This window comes from Oryctolagus cuniculus, chromosome X (genome assembly GCF_051225735.1).
Source record: "Oryctolagus cuniculus isolate XC-2025 breed Fujian yellow rabbit chromosome X, ASM5122573v1, whole genome shotgun sequence".
NCBI classification, from domain to species: domain Eukaryota; kingdom Metazoa; phylum Chordata; class Mammalia; order Lagomorpha; family Leporidae; genus Oryctolagus; species Oryctolagus cuniculus.
In genome coordinates, this window is record NC_142888.1 from 10,177,419 (window position 1) to 10,199,067 (window position 21,649).

Here is a 21,649-nt window from a genome sequence, read left to right on the forward strand (position 1 = left end):
AACAGTGGGAATCAGCAATTTCGCACAGGAAGCTTTGGGAGATGTTGCTTATTGTAGTCTGCCTGAAGCTGGGACAGAATTGAAAAAAACAAGATGAGTTTGGTGCTTTGGAAAGCGTGAAAGCTACTAGTGAACTCTATTTTCCTCTAGCAGGAGAAGTAACTGAAATTAACGAGGGGCCGTTGCTGTGGCGTAGCAGGTAAAGCCACCGCCTGCAGTGCCGGCATCCCATATGGGCACTGGTTCGAGTCCCGGCTGCTCCACTTCCAATCCAGCTCTCTGCTACGGCCTGGGAAAGCAGTAGAGGATGGCCCAAGTCCTCGGGCCCCTGCACCCATCTGGGAGACCTGGAAGAAGCTCCTGGCTCCTGGCTCCTGGCTCCTGGCTCCTGGCTTTGATTCAGCTCAACTCTGGCTGAGTTGTAGTCATTTGGGGAGTGAACCAGTGATGGAAGACCTCTCTCTCTCTCTTGCTCTACCTCTCTATGGAACTCTTTCAAATAAATATGATTTTAAAAAAGGAAAAAAATTCCCTAAAATTGCTGCTAAAACTTGATGTCCATCATAGATTCCTGATTAGTTGTTTGAAAAGGGGATTTTTCGTGGGCAAGAAACATCACATTGTCTTAACATGGGCTGACTTTTTAAGTCCCAGAAAGTTAAATGGATCTTTTAATGGGAAATAATGAGCACCCTCTTTTTACTTCCACATACTAGTGTGTTCCACAATGTCACCCATACATTGGGCAGCTGTTCCTTTCTTAACAACACTCCAAGCCTACAAAACTCCCATTTAGATAAAAGAACTGAATTCCACACTGTGCATCTCAATTACAATCTGCTACAAATTGCAGATGCGGGAGAATAGAGGGTTGTGTGCAAAAGCCGAGTCAGCCTCCCTGCAGGGAAGGGGGTATGGTCACCTGGATCCTGTCCTCTCTGACCACGGAGCTGGCCCGGGAGGAGGTCACTCTGAACACTGTTGCTCTGGTCATGCTTACCTGTCGCCTGGGACTCCCCGGGTATAGGAGTCATAGCACCATTTCTGACTTTCCCATGCTTTCTCTGTTTCTACTACTGTTCCTTAGCTTTTCTAGTTTTCTCTTTCCAACCTGTACATATTGGCATCCTTCCAGACTCAATTCTGGACTTTTTTCTTTATATATTTGGCTGATATGTTGAAGACATACAAGCTTATGGCACTTCTTTTCATAAACTGTGCCTTCTGTCATTCCATGTCCCTTTGCAGTCTCTGCAGGATTTTTCACCTTCAGTTCCTCCCTTCCTGATAATAATATTGCCATTTCTGTATTTCTGGTTTTTTTTTTCTGATGCTGGCCTGCTATTTATTTATTTCTTATTAGCGTACATCTGGGTTTGTTTTTTAAAACTCATTTGAGTGTTTCCCATCTTTTGATAGAATTAAGTCCATTCACATTCACTGAAATGATGATCTATTTGATTTTATTCCTTCCATTATGTGTTTTTGCTATGTCATTTTACTTTACTGTTTCTTCTTTTGCCTTTTCCTTAGTTTTGCTGGCTTTGATAAGTTGCTATTCATTCCTTTTTTTTTTTTTTGCTAATTTGGAAATTATATTGTATTCTCTTAGTGACAACTTATTAGCATCTGGTATTCACAACTAATTGTAGTTTTTGAAATTTTTATTTGAGAGGGAGGGAGGGAGGGCGGGAGAGAGAAAACAGCAGAAGCACTGGGTGAGAAAGTCCAGCTATGCAGGTATAATTCAGGTTTCTGCTTGTATCCTATTCACTAACATTCCATTGGCCAAATCCAAAGTCAAGAGGCAGGGAAGTACAGTCCGCTAACTTATGTTAGGTATGTTAGATAAGGATGTTGAACAATAATTTAATGTACTATAGTGTGTGAATTATCTGCCATTCTCATGGGAACTACTAGGAGCTTGGTGCACTTTTTCAGTAGATAAACTTGGATCTGTGTTTTGTTCAAGTAAATTTTAATATATTTCTTACTTAATTATAATTATCCTGCATCAGTTCCTTAGTTCCTCCTTGATCTCCTATTTTTGCTTGTTATGTCTCCTAAATTTATTCTCAAAGTCTCTTTTCTTGTTATTCCACCTTTTCATATTTTTGAGATATTAAGCTTTTAGATATTTTCTCCTTCACCCAGATTACTAATTCTGGGTGCAAGTCATACCCATCTTTTCCTTTAGCTCATGTACTGTATTAAAAAAATTTTGTGGTGTATAAACATACATGACTATCTCTGGACAGTTTGCCCAAGGCTATCCTGATTTTAGTACTGAAAGTCCCATGTCCCTGGAATTCCCTCAAGTGTGAAGCAATGCTGTATTTGAATCTAAGTCTTAGTTTCATTTTTTTGAAAGTTATTTGTCTCCGCTAGCAATTCTGTTTCACTAGGTACGTGTTCTGTTTGATCTTCCCCCTTCTGGATTCTGGGAATTCTTAGATATCTTATTTTTTTCTTTATCCGTTGTACTGAGAACATATGGGTCTCCCCTGTCACGCACGAGCACTGGGAGTGAATTAAGGCATAGGCTTATTGGGGGAAAGGAAAAGTTACAAGGCCAGGAGTGAAAGAGAAGAGAAGACACAGGTCCTCTACCTCCCACCACTCACTAGAGAATGTACCGGTACTGCAGTACCCTCCTGAACACTTGGATGGGTCCGTGCTCCAATAAGCATCTTTACTGCTCCCTTTTACAGATCAAGCATGAGAAAAATACCTTATCAATGAAGGGATACACAAATCACTGGGGTGCCAAGCAGTCTGAGGTTGGATGCTGTCTGTTTCAAGGAGTAATCTAGGAATTCCAGCCGCCAGCCTCTGACGCCTGCTGGGAGGCACTTCTCATGGGTGTCTCATGTTTCTGCCTATCTTGCGACCAGAGGCATTAACAGCTTTTACTTCAGGATAACTTTTCAAAGAAGTTTGTGTGGTGAGCAGTCTTAGGAGATACGGATAGAGTTTCCCTATGGAGCTAAGGACAAATTTGTTGACCAAATCATGATAACGTCTCCCTGGAGAGCACATCTTGGTGCGTTTGCCTGCAGCCACCTCTCAAACCCTGATGTTGCTTAGGCTTGGCTTCCTACTCTATGTGCAGTGCCCTTCTGGGCCTACCACTGTGTTGCCTCTACAAGACTGGAAGGGGTAGGACAAGGGAACCAATGTAAGCATGAGGGTTATGCAGCTCACTGCACTCTGAATAACAAAATCCTTTGCTTTTGACCCAGTATTCTTTTTTTAATTTATTTTTATTTTTTATTTTTTTTTTTGACAGGCAGAGTTAGAGAGAGAGAGAGAGAAAGAGAGAGAAAGGTCTTCCTTCCATTGGTTCACCCCCCAAATGGCCGCCACGCTGCGCCAATCCGAAGCCAGGAGCCAGGTGCTTCCTCCCGGTCTCCCATGCGGGTGCAGGGCCCAAGGACCTGGGCCATCCTCCACTGCCCTCCTGGGCCATAGCAGAGAGCTGGACGGGAAGAGGAGCAACTGGGACTAGAACCCGGGGTGCCAGCGCTGCAGGCGGAGGATTAGCCAAGTGAGCCATGGTGCCAGCCATTGACCCAGTATTCTTGTGTCTTTCGCCAGTATCCATGAAGCTGTGGCAGGTGAACTTGAACTTGTTAGCTGGCAAGCAGGGTAAAGTGTCAGACCCTTCACAGTTTTTGACAGAGCCCATTTGAAGTGCGCTCTCCCATTAGCGGAAGGGAGCCACTGGTCCCACAGGAAGCTGACTTCAGTGCAAAACCCATCTCCGCTCTGCTTCAGCCTCAGCTGATTTGTGCTCTGAGCAACCTTGAGTGAGGTCACTTTGGATAATTCTGCTTATTTCAGTGCAGTGCATAACAGGCAACTACAAGGCGTTTGATAATCCCTGATCTCTGTATTGAAGGACTTTCAATCTACAAAAGAGTTGTCTCCCAAGGATATATTTATAAGTATTTTCTTTAAATCATGGGGCCTGGGGAGCTGGTGTTGTGGCACAGCAGGTTAAGCCACGGCCTCTGATACCAGCATTCTATATTAGAGTGCCAGTTCAAGTCTTGGCTGCTTTGCTTCTAATCCAGTTTCCTGCTAATGTGCCCGTGAAAGCAGTGGATGATGACCCAAGTACTTGGGCTCCTGCCACCCATGTGGGAGACCCAGATGGAGTTCCTGCCTCCTGACTTCAGCCTTGCCCAGCCCCAATAGTTGTGGCCATTTGGAGTGTGAACCAGCAGATGGAAGATCTCTGTCTCTCTCTCTCTCTTTCAAATAAGCAAATAAATCTTTGAAAAAAAAATGACATGAGAAAACCTCTCTCTCTAAAAAAAATCTTAGAGCCTATTTTTTCTTATTTTTGAAAAATTTATTTGAAAGGTAGAGAGACAGAGATCTCTCACGTGCTAGTTCACTTCTCAAATGATTGCATCAGGCAGGGCTGGGTCAGGCTAAAGCCAGGAGCCTGAAACTCAATCTGAGTCTCCCATGTGGGTGGCAGGGACTGAAGTACTTGAGCCATCACCTGCAGCCTCCCACGATGTTTGTTAGCGGAAAGCTAGAATTGGAAGCAGAGTCAGGACTGGAACCAGGTGCTGTGATGTAGGATGCAGGTGTCCCAAGTGGCAACTTAACCTCTGCATCAAACGTTCACCCCTTTGTAAGTATTTTCTTACAGAAACAACCTTATAAATGGTATACTTAGCCCTCATTTTCCATAGACTAGCTCTCTAAGCTTATTATGCAGCTTCAAAGTAGTAACTAAGACAAATAATCCTGAAGCCCTTCTACTTAGATTTAAATCCTGGTGCCTCTGTTAATTAGATGTGTGACCTTTGACAAGTTATACTGTCTCAAATTCCTCACTTGAAAGTAGAATGACCAATACTAACCACTAGTAGGATTGCTTTGAGGATTAAGTGAATAATGTGTGCCTTGTAACCCACTCCTTTCCAAGCTGCTGGGATAAACGCTCAATAAATTTGACCACTATGTACAATTCAAGTAAACTTGATTATCACCCAAAGTCCTGCTCAACTACTGTATGAGTCCATTCGCAGGAAATATGTCCTAGAGGCAGAAAGCACAGTGCTGGCTGCCAGTGGCTGGGGGCAAGGGCACGGTGATGAACCAGGGCTTAACAGGTACGGGATGTCCTGTGAGATGCTCAAAATGTGTGGCACTAGACAGAGGTGGTGGCGGCACAGCCCTGGGAACTGCTGGATGCCAGGGAAAGGTACTTTAAAATGGTTGTGAGGCGAGTAACACCTGAAGTATCAGTATGACTACAAATATAGTTTTCTTAAACTTTGTTTCACATCTTTGTCCAACCAGTGGTTAAAAATGATATACTATAGTTTTAACAAACTGTGATTATTTTACAATTTATTGTATTTGAGTGAAATGGTCATATTTTCATATGATTACTGTTTGTAGTCATTGCCTATATTCCCGCTAAAATAGGGCCTTTTAATTTTGAGTTGTTGAACTCTTTATTAAAAAAAAAAGAAAATAGAAAGCTTTTATTTAGTAAATATAAATTACATAGGTGCAACTTTTGGATTATAGTGGTTCTTCCCCCCATACCCGCCCTCCCACCCCCAAACCATCCGACCTCTTACTCCCTCTCCCATCCCATTCTTCATTAACATTAATTTTTAATTATATAGAGAAGATCAACTCTATACTAAGTAAAGATTTCAACAGTTTGCACCCACACAGACACACAAAGTATAAAGTATGGTTTGAAGATTTGATGGCTCTGTCACATGGCCATGGGAACAGACTAAATGCTACTGAACCGCAACCTAAAAATGCCTGCGTGGCACACTTGGTTTCTTATGACAATCAAGAACTCTGTGAAAAGCTCATCTTGCTAAAACAGCTACTTAAACCTTGGTATTGCAATTTTATCGCTGCAAAGACACTGGAAGCTCGGGGCTGTCTGGACGAAGCTAGTAATGAGGATAACTACAGTAACAAAAGGGAACGTGAGCAAAAGCTCCTTAGTTTCCTAAGCCCTTCCCTGGTTCGATAGAAAACCCAGGGACGGAGCTTGGGTGGACGGCAAGCTTGGACCTGAAACTAAAATACCGACACAGCAGCCACAGGTGAGAGAGTGAAGTGGCGCCTCAGAGCGCCTCTAGGCAGGGCTGCTGTGTGTTTACAAGAGAGCCGGCCACGCAGGACTCAGGAAGGCGGGGGCGCTGTGCTGTTCCTCCGGGCTTTCCCTTTGCGCTGGTTTGTGCTCCTCAGCTGCGGACAGGGCTGAGCTGCCCGGGCTGCGGCTGGTGCCGCGGGCCTGCGCTGCTGCCTCAGTTGCAACCCTGGTGGCTGCAAGGTGGAGGGGAGCCGGGACTGCTGCTGGGGGAGGCTCTGCCCAGCTCCTCCCTGGGCGGGGCCACGCTGACCCGCCACGGTTGTCTGGGGCGGCACATCACCTCTGGCTTGGCCGATCCTGATGAGAAGGCCTTGCTGAGCCTCCAGAGCCCATTCCTGCTGGCCTGCGCCTGGGCCAGAGCCCTGGGGCACGGGCTGTGGGGGCTGAGCAGCCCTGGGTGGCTGAAGCTGTTGGAGAGCCACCTGACAGAGCCGGGGCGGCGGCGGCGGCTGTGGCTGCGGCCCCTGTGGCCTCTGTGGCTGCTGCTGCAAGTTCAGAATGAATGAGCCACGCGGCAGCTGCAGCTGCAGCACAGTTACAGGGCTGTTTAAAACCAGCTGAAGGCTCACCTGGGCCTGTGGCCGGGGCTCTGTGGCCTCAGGCAGGGCGCTCGGCAGCTGCCCTGTGGAGGGTGTCAGGCCACTGATGGCTGTGCCGGCCGGGGCAGCACTGACACGGCCCGGAGCAGGCACTGAGTCACTCACCACTGCCGGCACTCCGGGGGCCACGGCCCCCACGTTCATGACGTTCCTGCCGCGGGACCTGGCCAGGACCTGGGTGGCTGGGGGTCTCTGCGATGACTTGGCTGGGGTGGGGCCGGCAGGAAGAAGCGTGCTGACTGGTCGACAGGGAACTGCAGACAACTTCCTGCGAACTCTGCCCTGCACAGCAGTGGGAGTAGAAGCAAAAGTGGGATAGGCAGGGGCAGGGGCAGAGACAGGAGGAGGACCAGGGGCAGGGGCAAGGGCAAGGGCAGGAGGAGGACCAGGGGCAGGGGCAAGGCCAAGGGCAGGAGGAGGACCCGGGGCAGGGGCAGGAGGAGGAGGGGCAGGGGCAAGGACAAGGGCAGGGGCAGGGGCAAGGGCAGGAGGATGACCAGGGGCAGGGGCAAGGGCAAGGGCAGGAGGAGGGGCAGGGGCAAGGGCAAGGGCAGGGGCAGGGGCAGGAGGATGACCAGGGGCAGGGGCATGAGTAGGGGCAGGGGGAGGAGGGGCAGGGGCAAGGGCAAGGGCAAGGGCGGGAGGAGGACCCGGGGCAGGGGTAGGAGGACCCGGGGCAGGGGCAGGGGTGGGAGCAGGGGCAGGAAGAGGGGCGTGGGCAGGGGCAGGAGGAGGACCTGGGGCAGGGGCAGGGGGAGGAGGGGCAGGGGCAAAGGCAAGGGCAAGGGCAAGGGCAAGGGCGGGAGGAGGACCAGGGGCAGGAGGAGGACCCGGGGCAGGGGCAGGGGCAAGGGCAAGGGCAGGAAGAGGACCCGGGGCAGGGGCAAGAGGATGACCAGGGGCAGGGGCAGGAGTAGGGGCAGGAGGAGGACCCGGGGCAGGGCCAGGGGTGGGAGCAGGGGCAGGAAGAGGGGCGTGGGCAGGGGCAGGGGTGGGAGCAGGGGCAGGAAGAGGGGCGTGGGCAGGGGCAGGGGTAGCAGCAGGCTGAGGAGCAGGAGCAGGAGCAGGGGCAGGAAGAGGAGCAGGAGCAGGAGCAGGCACAGGCGTAGCAGGAGAAGCTGCATCCACAGCAGGAGTGGGCGCCAGTTCAGGAGGAGGAGCAGGAGTGGGCGCAGGAGCTGGAACAATAAAAAGGGACAGATCCAGAGGGGGCTCAGGGAGAGGATCCGGGAAAGCCGGGGGAGCAGGGGGAGAAGCGGGAGCCAGAGGAAGCGCTGGAGGCGGGGCGGGTGTGGGAAAGGAGCAGGGGAGCTGACATGAGCAGGCTGCCTGCCCCTCGGGCAGCACCCCTGCAGCCAGCCGGAGCCTCGCTCTCCCGAGCTGGCTGGCGGGAGGACAGGCCCGGCCAGCCCCACGTTTCTCTCCCTGTCCCCGCGTGGGGCCCCGCCCCGCACAGCCAGCCACGCCCTCTTCTAGTGGCTTCCCAGAACAGGCTGAGGAGACAGCCGCCGAGCCACTGGGGCAACGGGCCGCCGGCCTGCACAGGAGGCTCTCCTGCGGCCCGGGGCCCGCTGCTGACCGACCGCCCCCGGGCATCCACCTTACACCCATGCCGGACACCCTGGGCACGCGGCTCTCCGCGGAGGAGGGGAGGACGCAACCCGTCTCCACGCGGGGCTCCTTACACTGTGGGGCTGTGTCGCAGAACACGGGATCCTTAAGCGACTGCATGCCGCTCAGCTTCGTGTCCCAGGACCCGTGGCCGGCTTCCCCTGCGAGCCCCCAGTCATCTTCCTCCGGAGCTGGCCAGATGGTGCGTGGGGAGGCCGCGGTGCTGGAGGACCCTTCCCCCCTAGCGCATTTCTGCACGTCCACGTCCGAAGGCACAGCCAAGTCGCCGGGTGCCTGTTTCCACGCGTCCAGCTCACCTTCTGCTTGCGGAGGAAGCAGGTCGGGGGAATGGGCAGCTGCTGCCCCGGCCTTCCGGGCTCCGGACCCAGGCGAGGTGCTGGGCTCAGGGGCGCGAGGACGGGGGGCCAGCTGCTGCTGCTGAGCCAGCGAGGACACAGAATACCTCCGGAAGTACCGCCTCATGGGGTTGGTGTTCATCTTCTGCCTGTTGTACAGCAGGCGGTTGGCAGCGCAGGCCACCGCCACGGAGGGGTCCAGACACAGGGGTTCTGCGGTCGCTAGGATCAGCTGGCTCTCCAGGGCGAGCTTGTCTTCCTGGGTCCACTCCTCGCGGCCGCTGGTCATGGACTGCACGTCACAGAGTAAAGTCTGCATGGTGGGGCGGAGCAGAATGTGCTTACTGCGGAAACCGGGAGGCCCCGGCTCGCCGCACTGCCTGTAGTCGCGGATCTCCGCCACGACGCAGCCACGGTGAAAGACGTCAGCCCGCGCTCTCTCCAGGCTGTCGACCAGAACGGGAGGCAGCTCTTCGGCATCCAGGTACTCCAGGAACTCCCGCTGGTCGTAAGGCAGCCGGATGCTTTCTGGGGAGCATGTCTCGGCGTCCTTGAGCATCAGAGAGTAGCCCTCACTTCCGGGGTACAGGCTGACCACTAAGCGTGACAAGGACTCCTTCTGGACGAGCTTGTCTAGCAGGTGGACACTGCTTCTCAGCTCCGCGAACTCGGGCTCTCGCTCGCACTCCTTCACGTAAAGGTCATAAAGCTTTTGATGCAGACATCTGTCCCCGCTGGCTGACCTTCTCCTCTTGGGCGGTCTCCGCTGGGCTCTCTGGATGACCGCCTCGGCGGAATCTAAGGCGTGCTCTAGGGCGTGCTGCATGGTGCTAAGAGACGAAGGCCCTGAAGGGAGAGAAAAGGCACGTGGCGCTGGAGAGGCGGGCGCAAGGTCGTGTGCGTGCGTGTGTGTGTGTGCGTATGTGTGTCGTCCTGTGAGGTCTCCCCTCAGGAGGCGACGCGGCACGGGCCGACGGCCTCCATTCGGAATGGGCGCCGAGACCCCACCCCCGAGGAGCACCGCCCGACAACCTCGGGCCTCTCTGAAGCCTGTACCTGTGGCGGCCGCCGTCTGGGCTCACGTGGACGCCCGCGGGTGGGAGCCCTCGGCGCTGCCAAGCCCGTTTGTGCGCACGCGCACGTGGCTCCTGGGCGTTGGCCGCCCGCCGTCGTGGCCTTGGTGGCCCGGGCTCGCCAGCTGAACTTCCGCTCGGGCACGCACACTTCCGCTAGGGCGCGGCCGTGGCTGGCGGGTGGGCTGCAGCAGCTTCCCCGGCTCTTCTGGGTCTGACTGGCACCGCTCACCGACGAGACTGTGGGTCGGGGCGCGGTCTGCTGTGTGCCCGGTTTGTGAGAGCACGCTGCCGAGGACGTGTGGGACGCTTCCCTCTCTCTCGCTGGGACTTTGTGCAGAGCCGTTCTGTCTGGGGACGCCCTTGTCGTCGGGGCGGGCTGCCCCGGCATCCGGCGGCAGCTCAGCGCCCCTGAATCGGCACGGCCCAAGCACTGCCATGCTTCTCCGAGTCCCGCCGCCCTGCCTCCCGCCGGAGGTGCCCGGAGAGCTGGACGCCTCGCGGGGCGTCTCCCGCATAGCCCCTCGCCTCGACTGCCCCGTGCCCTTCATAGATTTTCAAACCTCGAGTGGTGCGTCGTAGTCTGTCGCCGGGTTGCAGCTCGGGATAGGAGAGACGTGACGCTCTTCTGCAAGCGCGATTTGCCTCTGACGGGGGTCAGCACGCGCGTCCCGGCTGGTGGCAGTAAGTGTGCACGGGCTCCCCGGAGGTGGAGCTACCGTGCTGCTGGTGGGTGGGGAACCACCGGGCGCTTGACTCTCAGATCGTGGACGGGATGGCCTTCCCCGGTGACTGCGGCCCCGAAGTACGCCAGTCTTTTTGGACACGTGCTTAAAAACATCTCCTCGGGTTCAGGCATGGTGATGAGACCACATTTATAGCCAAGAGTCAGTAATGGGAGGAATCCAGGACAAGTGTTACAATTTCTGCCTTACGGACGACTATTAAAGTAATCTGTAGCGGGGCCGGCGCTGTGGCGTAGCAGGTAAAGCCGCTGCTGGCAGCAGAGGCATCCCACGTTGATGCCGGGTCCGGTGGCTCCTGGTCCTCTTCCGAACCAGCTCGCTGCTATGGCCTGGGATGCACTGGGGGAGCGCCCACGTGCTCGGGCCCCTGCACCCGCCTTGGAGACCTGGAAGGAGCTCCAGGTTCCTGGCTTCAGTCTGGCCCAGCCCTGTCCGTTGTGGCTATTCGGGTGGTGAAAGAACCAGCGGACTGAGTCTCTCTCTTCCTCCCTGTGTAATTCTGACTTACAAATGTATACATCTTTTTTTTTTTTTTAAAGAAAAGTTAAAACAATTAAAAATCCATATTTTAGAGTTGTTTTTTTAAAGATTTATTTATTTATTTGAAACAGCTACACAGAGAGATGGAGTGGCGGAGTGTTGCTCCCCCGCTCGCGGAGGTACGACTCCGGACCCTGCAAAGCTCTCTTTGCCCGGCCCTTCCTGGGTTTGCTACCAGCCGGACCCTGCACTGTTCTCTTTCGCCGGCCCTTCCAGTGTTTGCTGCCGCACCCCCCCCCCTCCGCCTCCGCCTCCGCCTCCGCGGAGGGGCGGCACCCCCACCGCTTTCCCCTCTTCCGCGGAGGGGCGGCACACCGCCGGCAGGCTCTCTCACGGCTCTCTCAGGGGTTGCTCAGATGTTCCTGGTGCATGTTGTCTGGCTCCTCCTTTATAGTCCTCTTCCACCAATCCGTGCTCTGCTGCCCACACACCGAGCACGATGCTCTCCTCCAATCAGGAGCAGGATCAGCTCCTGCAGCTTGTTAGTTGAATTGGTGAGGCAGCTGTGTGGAACTTGTTTATTCCTTCTCAGCGCCATATGGTGGGAGATCAGATGCATAGAGTTAGTCCTAGCAGTTCCAGTAATTTAGTCTCGGTTGCTCCCCACAGCAGAGAGAGTGAGAGAGAGAGAGCGAGAGAGAGAGAGCGAGAGAGAGGTCTTGCATCCGCTGGTTCACTCCCCAACCAGCCACAATGGCTGGAACAGCCGATTTGAAGCCAGGAGCCAGGAGCCCCTTCTAGGTCTCCCTCGTGGGTACAGGGGCCCAAGGAGTTGGGCCATCTTCTAGTGCTTTCCCAGGCCATAGCAGAGAGCTGGATCGGAAGTGGAGCAGCCGAGTCTCGAACCAACACCCATATGGGATGCCAGCGGTTCAGGCCAGGGCTTTAACCTGTTGTGCCACGGTGCAGGGCCCAGAGTTTCCTTTTTTTTAATTAGTGGATTTATTTTTAGGATTTTTGTTTTATTTAGGCAGGCCAAATAAGGCAGGAGCCTGGAACACAATCCAGGTCTCCCATGGGTGGCAAGGACCCATCTATTGGAGCCATAGCCTGCTGTTCCCACAGCATACATTAACAGGTATCCTGAATTCCAGACAGTATTGGAACTTGAACCCTGGTCCTTCAATATGGGATGCAGGCAATCCCAGTGGCTTCTTAACTGCTAGTCCAAATTCCTGCCTGATTTCTTAACTATACATCTTTCCTTGTCCCTCTCTTGTTTTACTCCAAACATTCCAGTTTAGGCTAATTATAAGGGCTATCCAAGAACTGAAATGTCCAACTGATTAAAACCAAGGTCATGATATGTGACCATGAGTTAGTTTTCTCCTGTGTTCTTAGTACCACCTCATTCTTCCAACTTGAACGGATGAGCTTATGTTCCTGCCATACTCTTAAAGACTTCTCACCAACCACCTTGACTTTCTGTCTTCGGAAAGTTGTGGCTAGATCTCGAATGTCTCAGTTGCACAGCAGCATTCCCTTTAGGTAAGGAACTAATTTGAATGGGAAAGCCGAGTTTTCTTGCTGCTCTGAACTAGAGGTTTTGTTGGATGAGAAGCAGCACAACGGAGCTTGTTTGAGTCAGGTTGTCCTCCTAAACAGTAAGTTCCAAGACTTTGCTGTCTCCTCTTGGCCTGCACACTGGACTTCCTCGTTGCTTAGTGTGGTCGGTGAACATGGCCATGACTAGGGTGATGCAAGACAGGGGCCTAGGACACCAAGTGGCAGGTACATTCGCTGTCAGCGAGGTGAAAGTCCTGTTAGGGTCAGTGCCCTGGGCACCTCAGCGCCCTTCCCCTTCTACCTGGCCCTGCACCACCTGGCACCTGCCTTGCTTCCATCCTCATCTCTCGCTCGCTCTCCTCTTTTACCTGTTTGTGGTGCTCTGAGCCATTAGGCACAACCACCCTTTCGAAGCTCTCTGCTTTGCCCAAGAGACCCCTCCTTGCTTAGGTACCTGCTGACTTCTACTGATCATCTCAGCTGTCCTTCCTGACCTCCAAGAAGCGTACCTCTTCATGTGCTTCTGCACATGCCTTAGTAGAGCCAGGCATCGCATCAGATAGGAATGCAGTGTGTGCTGTTTCTCTGCACTCAGCCTTGCGGTTCTCTGAGGACGGGAATGGTGCCTTTCCTATTTTGTTTGGGCACAGACTCGGTCAGTGCTTGGCGCTTAGTAGAGTATGAAGGAATTAGCCGTTCGCATCTCCAGTTACCTCAACTCAAGGCTCATGAGAGTGTGTGAAGGAAATGTTTCACCCTCTTTTTAGAGATGATAAAGGTACCCAGGATCACGTTTTCTGGCTTCAGGGCTCTATGGTGGTGGGGTTTCTCCACCTTGGCACTGTTGGCTTTTGTTGTGGGAGATGCTCTGTACACTGTAGGAGGGTTAACAGCATCTATGGCCTTGCCCACTAGATGCCAATTGCACTCCTCTCCTGTCTATCAAAAATGTCTCCAGATATTGCCAAGTATTTCCTGGAGGGGAATCACCTCTCTGGTCAAGGACCACGCTATACCCTGCTGTGCAATTCATGTGTGCAATCCAAATGCTGCCCCTTATCTCCCTTCCTGGGTGCACCTCACTTTGTAGAGGGGTGTATCTGCTCCCCTTACTGTGGGACTGACTAGACCTGCAGTTGTTGCATTGACTGTGTCTTAGCTTGGATACCTCCAGAAGCATTGCTCAGAAGATTGGAGTGTAAGTAGTTTATTTGGGAGCTAACCCTGGGAAGCACTGGTGAGGGACAGAGTCAGGGAGTCAGAGGCAGGTATGTGCATGAGCAGAGGTGGTTGTGGAGAACTGGTCCGTGCTGGGGAACTCTGGAAGGAAGAGTACAGAGCATCCTCAGATTGTCCTAACTAGAGGCATGGGTGCTGGTGTACATATTCACCCATTCTCTCTCTCTCTCAATGACTTATGACAGTCCAGGGAGCTTTATTTTCTGACACTTCTTGTTGCCACACACAACTCCACACAAGCTGATGTGGCTCAAGAATGCCCTCAGAGAATCACAAGTGCTTGCAGTGAGAGTCTGAGTGTACAGAGTGCTGAATGCCATGGGGAAATGAGCAGGGCCCTGGCAGTATTTGCTCCACCTACGACTGAAGTCAGCCATTCATACTTTTTTTTTTTTTTGACAGGCAGAGTGGATAGTGAGAGAGAGAGACAGAGAGAAAGGTCTTCCTTTGCCGTTGGTTCACCCTCCAATGGCCGCTGTGGCCAGCGCGCCGCGGCCGGCGCACCACGCTGATCTGAAGCCAGGAGCCAGGTACTTATCCTGGTTTCCCATGGGGTGCAGGGCCCAAGCACTTGGGCCATCCTCCACTGCACTCCCGGGCCACAGCAGAGAGCTGGCCTGGAAGAGGAGCAACCGGGACAGAATCCAGCGCCCCGACCAGGACTAGAACCCGGTGTGCCGGTGCCGCAAGGCGGAGGATTAGCCTAGTGAGCCGCGATGCCGGCCAGCCATTCATTCTTAATGACAGAGATTAATGTGCTATGTCACATGTCTGGACAACTAGAAAAGTGAAGCTGTATTCTAAGTCAAATGGGCGATTTCACATAAGTTTGTTTTTTTTTGTTTTTTTTTTTGGTTATGAAAGCCAACGAGACCAAAAATGGAAGGTATAACCAACTCTGTTTCACAAAGCGAAGTCCCCAAGGCTGCCTGGGCCACAGGTGCACTGGAAGAGGCCCTGGGCCTTGATGTCTGTGTTCCAGCATGCCTTCAATCAGCTGGCCCTGCTTATGGTGCCTCAGCTCTGAACTAATTCGCCCAGTCTTTCCCCAAGATGAAAGGAGTTTTTTTTTAATTACCATGAGTGTACACCGTCCTTCAAACATTCCAAACATGTTAATGAGCTGGCTGGCTAATTATGAAAACTCTGACTGCAGCTCTCACCTACACCAGCTCAGTGGAGGATAGCATGAGCTGGGAAATCTCATGGCCAGATTACAATAACCTAGAGGAAGAAGAGAATCAATTAATTGCAAGATAATTGACCTAATAGACAATTAGCAAGCTCCTTTGTACCATACCCATTGAGGTCTAAGTCTAGGCCTTTGCCACCTCTCCCCTGCTGCACTTAATTGGAGGGAGGAACACAGAATGTGAAACTGCAGGGCACAGAAAGTGGAGAGGCTGAAGATACGATGCCTGTTCGTCTCATCCTGAGTTAATCCTTGAACACTTGGCTTAGATTTCCTGTGTTTCCCCTGTTGACCAGGTCCAGCCCCAGTAAAGCCAAGCTCACAGAATGCTGTATCTCTGTGTGATGTGTGTGAAGATCGCTTCCCATAGCCAACTACATCATTCTGTACTCCCATATCTGCTACGAGTTTTTTTTTTAAATTGGATTTAAGACTATAACATATATATGTTGCATAACGTATTCACCTTCCCCCTACTTTTTCTTCCTGCTTTTCCTTCTCCTGACCTTTCTCCCCTTTCTCTTTCTTCCACTTGCCCATCTTCTTTCCATTTTACTGTGGCAGGGTAGGGAGGAACACGAAGGTTTATAGAAAAATTGAGCAGAGTGTACGGGGAGTTCATACATGTCCCCTCCTCCTCACTACCCAGAATCACCCACTGTCAACATCCCCCACCAGAATCATACATATGTCCTAATTTATATCTCTCCTGGCATGTCATTGTCAACCCAAATCCATAGTTTGTGTTAGTGTTCACTCTTGATGCTGTACTTTCTTTTGGGCTTGTAAAAATATGTAATAGCATGGATCCACTATTATAGAATCATACAGAATAGTTTCGCCACCCTAAAAATCTTCTGTTCTCTGCTTGTGTATCCCTTCTTCCTTTCTAGCCCCTGACAGTGATCTTCTTAGCATCTCCATAGTTTTACCTTTTCCAGAATGCATGTTGCAATCAGTGCATATGATGGAAGCAAACAATAGGTAGCCCTTTCCAACAGGCTACTTTCACTTAGTAATATGCAATTAAGATTCCTCCATGTCTTCATGGGTTGTTACCTCATCTCTTTTTTTTAGTACCGATTAATATTCCATTGTCTAGATGTACCACAGTTTATTTGCCCATTCACCTACTGAAGGACATCTTGGTTGCTTCCAAGTTTTGTCATTATGAATAAAGCTGCCACAAGCATCCTGGTGCAGGTTTTGGTGTGGACATGAATTTTCAATTCATTTGGGTAAATGCCAAATAGTGCGATTGCTATATAGTACAGTAATAGTATGTCTAGTTTTGAAAGAAACTGATAAACTGTTTTCCAAAGTACGTGTGCACTCTCACCTAAAATGAATAGGAAAAGTTCCACTTGTTTTATATCCTTGTCAGCATTTGGTACCAGTATTTTGGATTTGGCTACCCTACTAAGTGTGAAGTAGTATCTACTTGTTTTGATTTACAACTCTCTGATGACATAGGACATTTAGCATCTTTTCAGGTGTTCTTGCCATATGTATATCTTTTTATTAATGCTTATTTTAAATTTATTTTCATTTACTTGAAAGGCAGAGAGAGAGAGAGAGAGAGATTGATTTTACCTGTAGGTTGACTCCCCAAATGCCCACAACAGCCAGTGTTGAGTCACGTTGAAGCCAATGTGGCAGAGGCCCAAGCACTTGAGCCATAATCCACTGCTTTCCTCATGTATCCACAGGAAGCTGGATCAGAAGCGGAGGTGCCAGGACTCAAGCTGGCATTCCAAGTGAGAAGTGGGAGTGAGAAGTGGGCATCCCCAGCAGCAGTTTAACCTGCTGTGCCACAACACTCACCCCTATATATCTTTTTTAAAGGTTTATTTATTTATTTGAAAAGCAGAGTCACAGAGAGGCAGAGAGGCACACACACACACACACACACACAGAGGTCTTCCATCCACTGGTTTACTTCCCAGATGGCTGCAACAGCTGGAGCTGTGCGGATCTCAAGGCAGGAGCCAGGAGCTTCTTCTAGGTCTCCCATGTGGGTTCAGAGCCTCAAGGACTTGGGCCATCCTCTACTGCTTTCCCAAGCCATAGCAGAGAGCTGGATCAAAAGTGGAGCAGCTGGGACACAAATCGGTGCCCATATAGGGGATGCTGGCACTGCAGGTGGCGGCTTTACCCACTACATCACAGTGCCACTCCCCTATATTTCTTTAGTGAAGTGTCCATTCAAGTTTCTTGCTAATTTTTAATTGGTTTATGGGGCTGGCACTGTAGTGTAGCAGATTAAGCCTCTGCCTGCAGCATAGGTATCCCATATGGACACCGGTTCGTGTCCTGGCTGCTCGTCTTCCAGTCCAGCTCCCTGCTAATGCACCTGGGAAAGCAGTAGAAGATGGCACAAGTGCTTGGGCTCCTGCACCCACCTGGGAGATCCAGGAGAAGCTCCTGGCTCCTGGCTTTGGATCGGTCCAGTTCCAGCTTGTTGTGGCCATTTGGGGAATGAACCAGTATATGGAAGACCTCTCTGTGTGTCTTTCCCTCTCTTTTTCTGTAACTCTGCCTTTCAAATAAATAATTTTTTTTAAATTGGAGGAGCATCCTGGACTTGAACTGGGTTAAAGATTTATTTTACTTATTTAAAAGGCAGAATTACTAAGAGAGGGAAAAACAGAGAGAAAGAGATCTTCCTTCTGCTAGTTCACTGCTCAAATGGCTGTAACAGCCAGGGCTAGGCCAGGCCAAAGCCAGGAGGCAAGAACTCCATCTGGGTCTCCCACATGAGTAGTAGGGGTCCAAGTACCTGGGCACATTTGCAGGGAGCTGGATTGGAAGCAGAGCAGCCAGGACTCAAACCAGCACTCCTACATGGGATGTGACATCGTAGACAGTGGCTTAACCACTGTGACACAATGCCAGCCCTAGTTGGTTTTTTCCTATTTTTGAGTTTTAAGAATTCTTAAAATTATTGTTCTTTTGGACAGTAGTCTTTTGAATCCTTTGAATAGTGTATTGTATGGATTTATTACATATTGCAAACATTATTTCATTAAAAGGAAATTATTTTACTTAGGAGAGGATGTTTGGTGCAGTGATTAAGACACCACTTGGGACGCCTGCATCCCATAACAGAGTGCCTGGATTTGAATCCTGACTCTGCTTCCAGTTTTTCCAATTCTCCTGGAGGAGAGGGGTCCAGATGAGAAAAAAGCAGGTATGGCTGAGTGACCCAACGTCCTGGCACTTGTAGGTAAGCTGGAAGTCAATCTGGAACCAAGAACTGACCTTGGGGGAGTTGTAGAAGGCCATGGGTCAGTAATCATAGCCATCTGTCAAATATGTTAATTATTCAGCTTTGCAGAGAGAAACCCAGGACATGCTTAGTTCCTCATCTGCTGGAGTTTGACATAGGAGACATTGAATAGCCCTGGTGTCCCCCAGATCTGTGCACATGCAAGCCTCACAAGAGTTTCAAAACTTGCAGCAATTAACTTGAGACTGGATTCAGGAATATCTGTGTGCCTAAATCTGTCCTCTGAGCATGTAAACATTGAAGTTTATCAGCGTGGTTTGCAGTCCCCAGCCTCTCTTCACCCTGCCTTGGAACCACATAGCACGACCAGGAGGAGTCTTATCATCAGCACAGTGCCAGGGTACAAGGCCAGCAGCAGGAAAGCTTCCTCTAGCTTAGCAGCTCATCTTATGGTACTTTTGGATCAGTAATCACAGCCATTTGTGACATCAATATAATATTCGGCTTTGCAGAGAGAGCCCGAGGACACTGTTGGGACTTCATCTGTTGGAAGGTTTACTTGTACCCTTCACGTTCCAACAGGTCTAAGGGCTGTCTGGACACCCTTGGGTCAGAGCTGGAATCCTGGAAACCTGCATAGGGCACGTTTACAGGCCAACCTGAGAGAGGGAGGAAGGGCGAAATGGAGAAAGAGAGACATACAGACAGAACTCCCATCTGCTGGATCACATTACAAATGGCCAAAATGGCCAGGCTGAGCCAGGCTGAAGCCATGAGCTTGGAATGCAATCCAGATCTTTCACATGGGTGAAAAGAACCTAATCACTTTAGCCATCACTAGTGCCTCCTATGGTTTGCTTTGGCAGGAAGCTGGAATCAGGAACCAGGGCTAGGACTAGAACTCAGGTATTCTTACCTGCAATGCAGGCATCTTTACTGCTAGGCTCAATGCCTGCTCCGTCAGATATTTGAACCTCCTGAAAGAGCAGATTAACTTCAGATAAAAGAACCTGTGCTTTTGTTTGTTCATTATTTGTTTATGAAGGGGTGGTGTGGGAAGACAGAAAGCATAGGATGACAGCAGAAGGTGAGAAAGAGAATCCCTCTAAGGGAAAATGAATCTTCTAGGTGAGGGGCCAAGAAGACACATTTCATCCACCTGACAACTTTCTCAGGGAGTGAAGGAAAAATCGCCACCCAGGAAGAAACCACTGGACATATACTGTGTAGGCTGGCAGGACAAGCTGAGCTAACCCGTGAGATTCTAAGTCTACAGGAAAAATATTTCCTTGGGAAAACTGTGTGCAGTAAAACCACCAAGTGAACAGGAAATGAAACATAAAGTCCAGCCATTCAAGAATAGTCTTTTCCTTCCTGTATCCTGAAGGCCAAATGCCATTTCCCAGCTGTTCCCTTTCACAGTTTCTCTGATGTTGCAATCCTCCAAGGACCTCATGATGATTTAAAAATACGGAGGTCAGACCACAGTCCAGCTCATTTTAAAAAGGTAATTCAAGATCAGCACAGGTCTCCATGGCTGCTGTCTTTCGTCTGCCCAATATACTAGCCATCAGGTGAGTTTTCTTTGGAAATCCGCAAATGAAAACTGTCCTAAACACTTAAGGACCCACTTTCTGAGTGGTCTCTTCAACGAAAGTCCCCATCCCTGTACACCTGCCTTCCCAGCTCACAAATGTTCACTGGCCCTTGTTACTCCAGCTAGTCATGGCAGTGTTGCCAGTGAAGGGTGATTTGTAGTTCTTTAATTAATTGGAGAGTGTTTCTCCTGTGTCACAGCAGATGATTTACTGTAGAGAAAGACCTCAGGCTCATAATAGTAGTTGCTCCCTAAATAGCAGCTGTGCGATATGCCGCCCAGGTTCTAGACAAGGAAACAGGAGCAAGGAGACTAATCAAAATCTCCTGGTTGATGATGCGTGAAGTCAACCTTTGAAGCAGTGGTTTGCAACCATAGCTGTTGATTAAGGTCACCTGGGGAGATTTTAAAACTGGCAACAAGTGGAATCTCCCCCAGAGATCCTGTTTAATTGGTCCAGGCTGATGCCTGGGCATCAGTAACTTTTAAATCTTCCCATGGGATTCTAATGTGCTCTCAGGATTGAGAACCAATACTTTAAAAGTCTCATTCCCTTCTGTTAGTTCAATTTGCCTCTTCTAAACAGATCGAGTCCAATGTCCCTATTGTATAGATGACAACAGTGAGGTCCAGGGAAGTTGAATGATTGTCTTAAAGCATCAAAACTGAAACTCACTATTTTTATTTTATTATTTATTATATATTTGGAAGGAAAGAGTAACAGACATCTATCTGCTGGTTCACTCCCCAAATAACTACAACAGCTGGGGCTGGGCCAGGTCAAAGCCAAGAACTCGGAGCTCCATTTGGATTTCCCACGTGGGTCGCAGGGACCCAAGGGCTTGAACCATCTCTGCTACCTCCCAGGGTAAGCATTAGCAGGCAGCTGGAATTGGAAGCGGAGTCAGGACTTGAACCCAGGCACAGCATGTGATGCAGACTACCAAGCAGTGTCTTAACCACTGTACCAAACACCAGCCCTCACTATTTGTTAAATCACAGTTTATAACCCTTTTTTGCTTCTGCATTAGCTAAATACACACTTGGCCAAGCCTAAGAATCAACTGATTGCTCGTTAAAACTAAAAATCTCCAGATTCCTCCCCTGGACATTGCAATTGAGTAGGTCTGTGGTAGGGTCCAAGAATCTGTAATTTATTAAGTATGCCAGTGATTATTATGATGTGGCCAATTTGCCAGTTGTGAACTAATGTGATTGTTCATGTTAGTTAAGTTAAAGGAAATTTGAATTAATGGCAGTGCAAAAGAGAACTTATATTTCTTTGTAATGATTTTCCCCTAAGGGAAGACATTAAGAAATGCTACCAAACCTTCTCTATCCAGCTCGATTCCAGTTACAATTCAGTTGTTCTTATTATGTTTGGTGGTTGTTTTAAAATGAAGTGAGTAGTTCTTATGTCAAAAGAACATGTATATGTTCTTCATTTTGTATTAAATTGTGAGTTGAATTAATGCAACTTACTAAGCTTCAAGAATGGAAAATGAATTGGCTACTACTGTGACCAATTATTATTATTATCATTTTTGACAGGCAGAGTTAGACAGTGAGAGAGAGAGAGAGAGACAGAAAGGTCTTCCTTTTTTCCATTGGTTCACCCCCCAAATGGCCGCCAGGGCTGGCGTGCTCCACTGATCCGAAGGCAGGAGCCAGGTGCCTCCTCCTGGTCTCCCATGCGGGTGCAGGGCCCAAGCACTTGGGCCATCCTCCACTGCACTCCCGGGCCACAGCAGAGAGCTGGCCTGGAAGAGGGGCAACCGGGACAGAATCCGGCGCCCGAACCGGGACTAGAACC

General features: G+C 50.3%; 2 protein-coding genes across 2 annotated transcripts in view; one reads left to right on the forward strand and one right to left on the reverse strand.

The window, feature by feature from the left end:
• The window catches only part of LOC100345369 (transcription factor SPT20 homolog), a 102,313-nt gene that overhangs the window by 52,773 nt on the left and 27,891 nt on the right, over positions 1-21,649 (forward strand). The gene's annotated exons all lie outside the window — the stretch shown is intronic.
• On the reverse strand, positions 5,737-10,356 carry LOC100345113 (transcription factor SPT20 homolog). Its single transcript, XM_089324674.1, has 3 exons — positions 8,064-10,356; positions 7,849-7,925; positions 5,737-7,098 (listed from the first exon to the last, which is right to left on the reverse strand). The coding sequence occupies exons 1-3, from the start codon at positions 9,538-9,540 to the stop codon at positions 6,178-6,180; spliced, it is 2,475 nt and encodes an 824-aa protein (XP_089180800.1). The 5' UTR covers positions 9,541-10,356; the 3' UTR covers positions 5,737-6,177.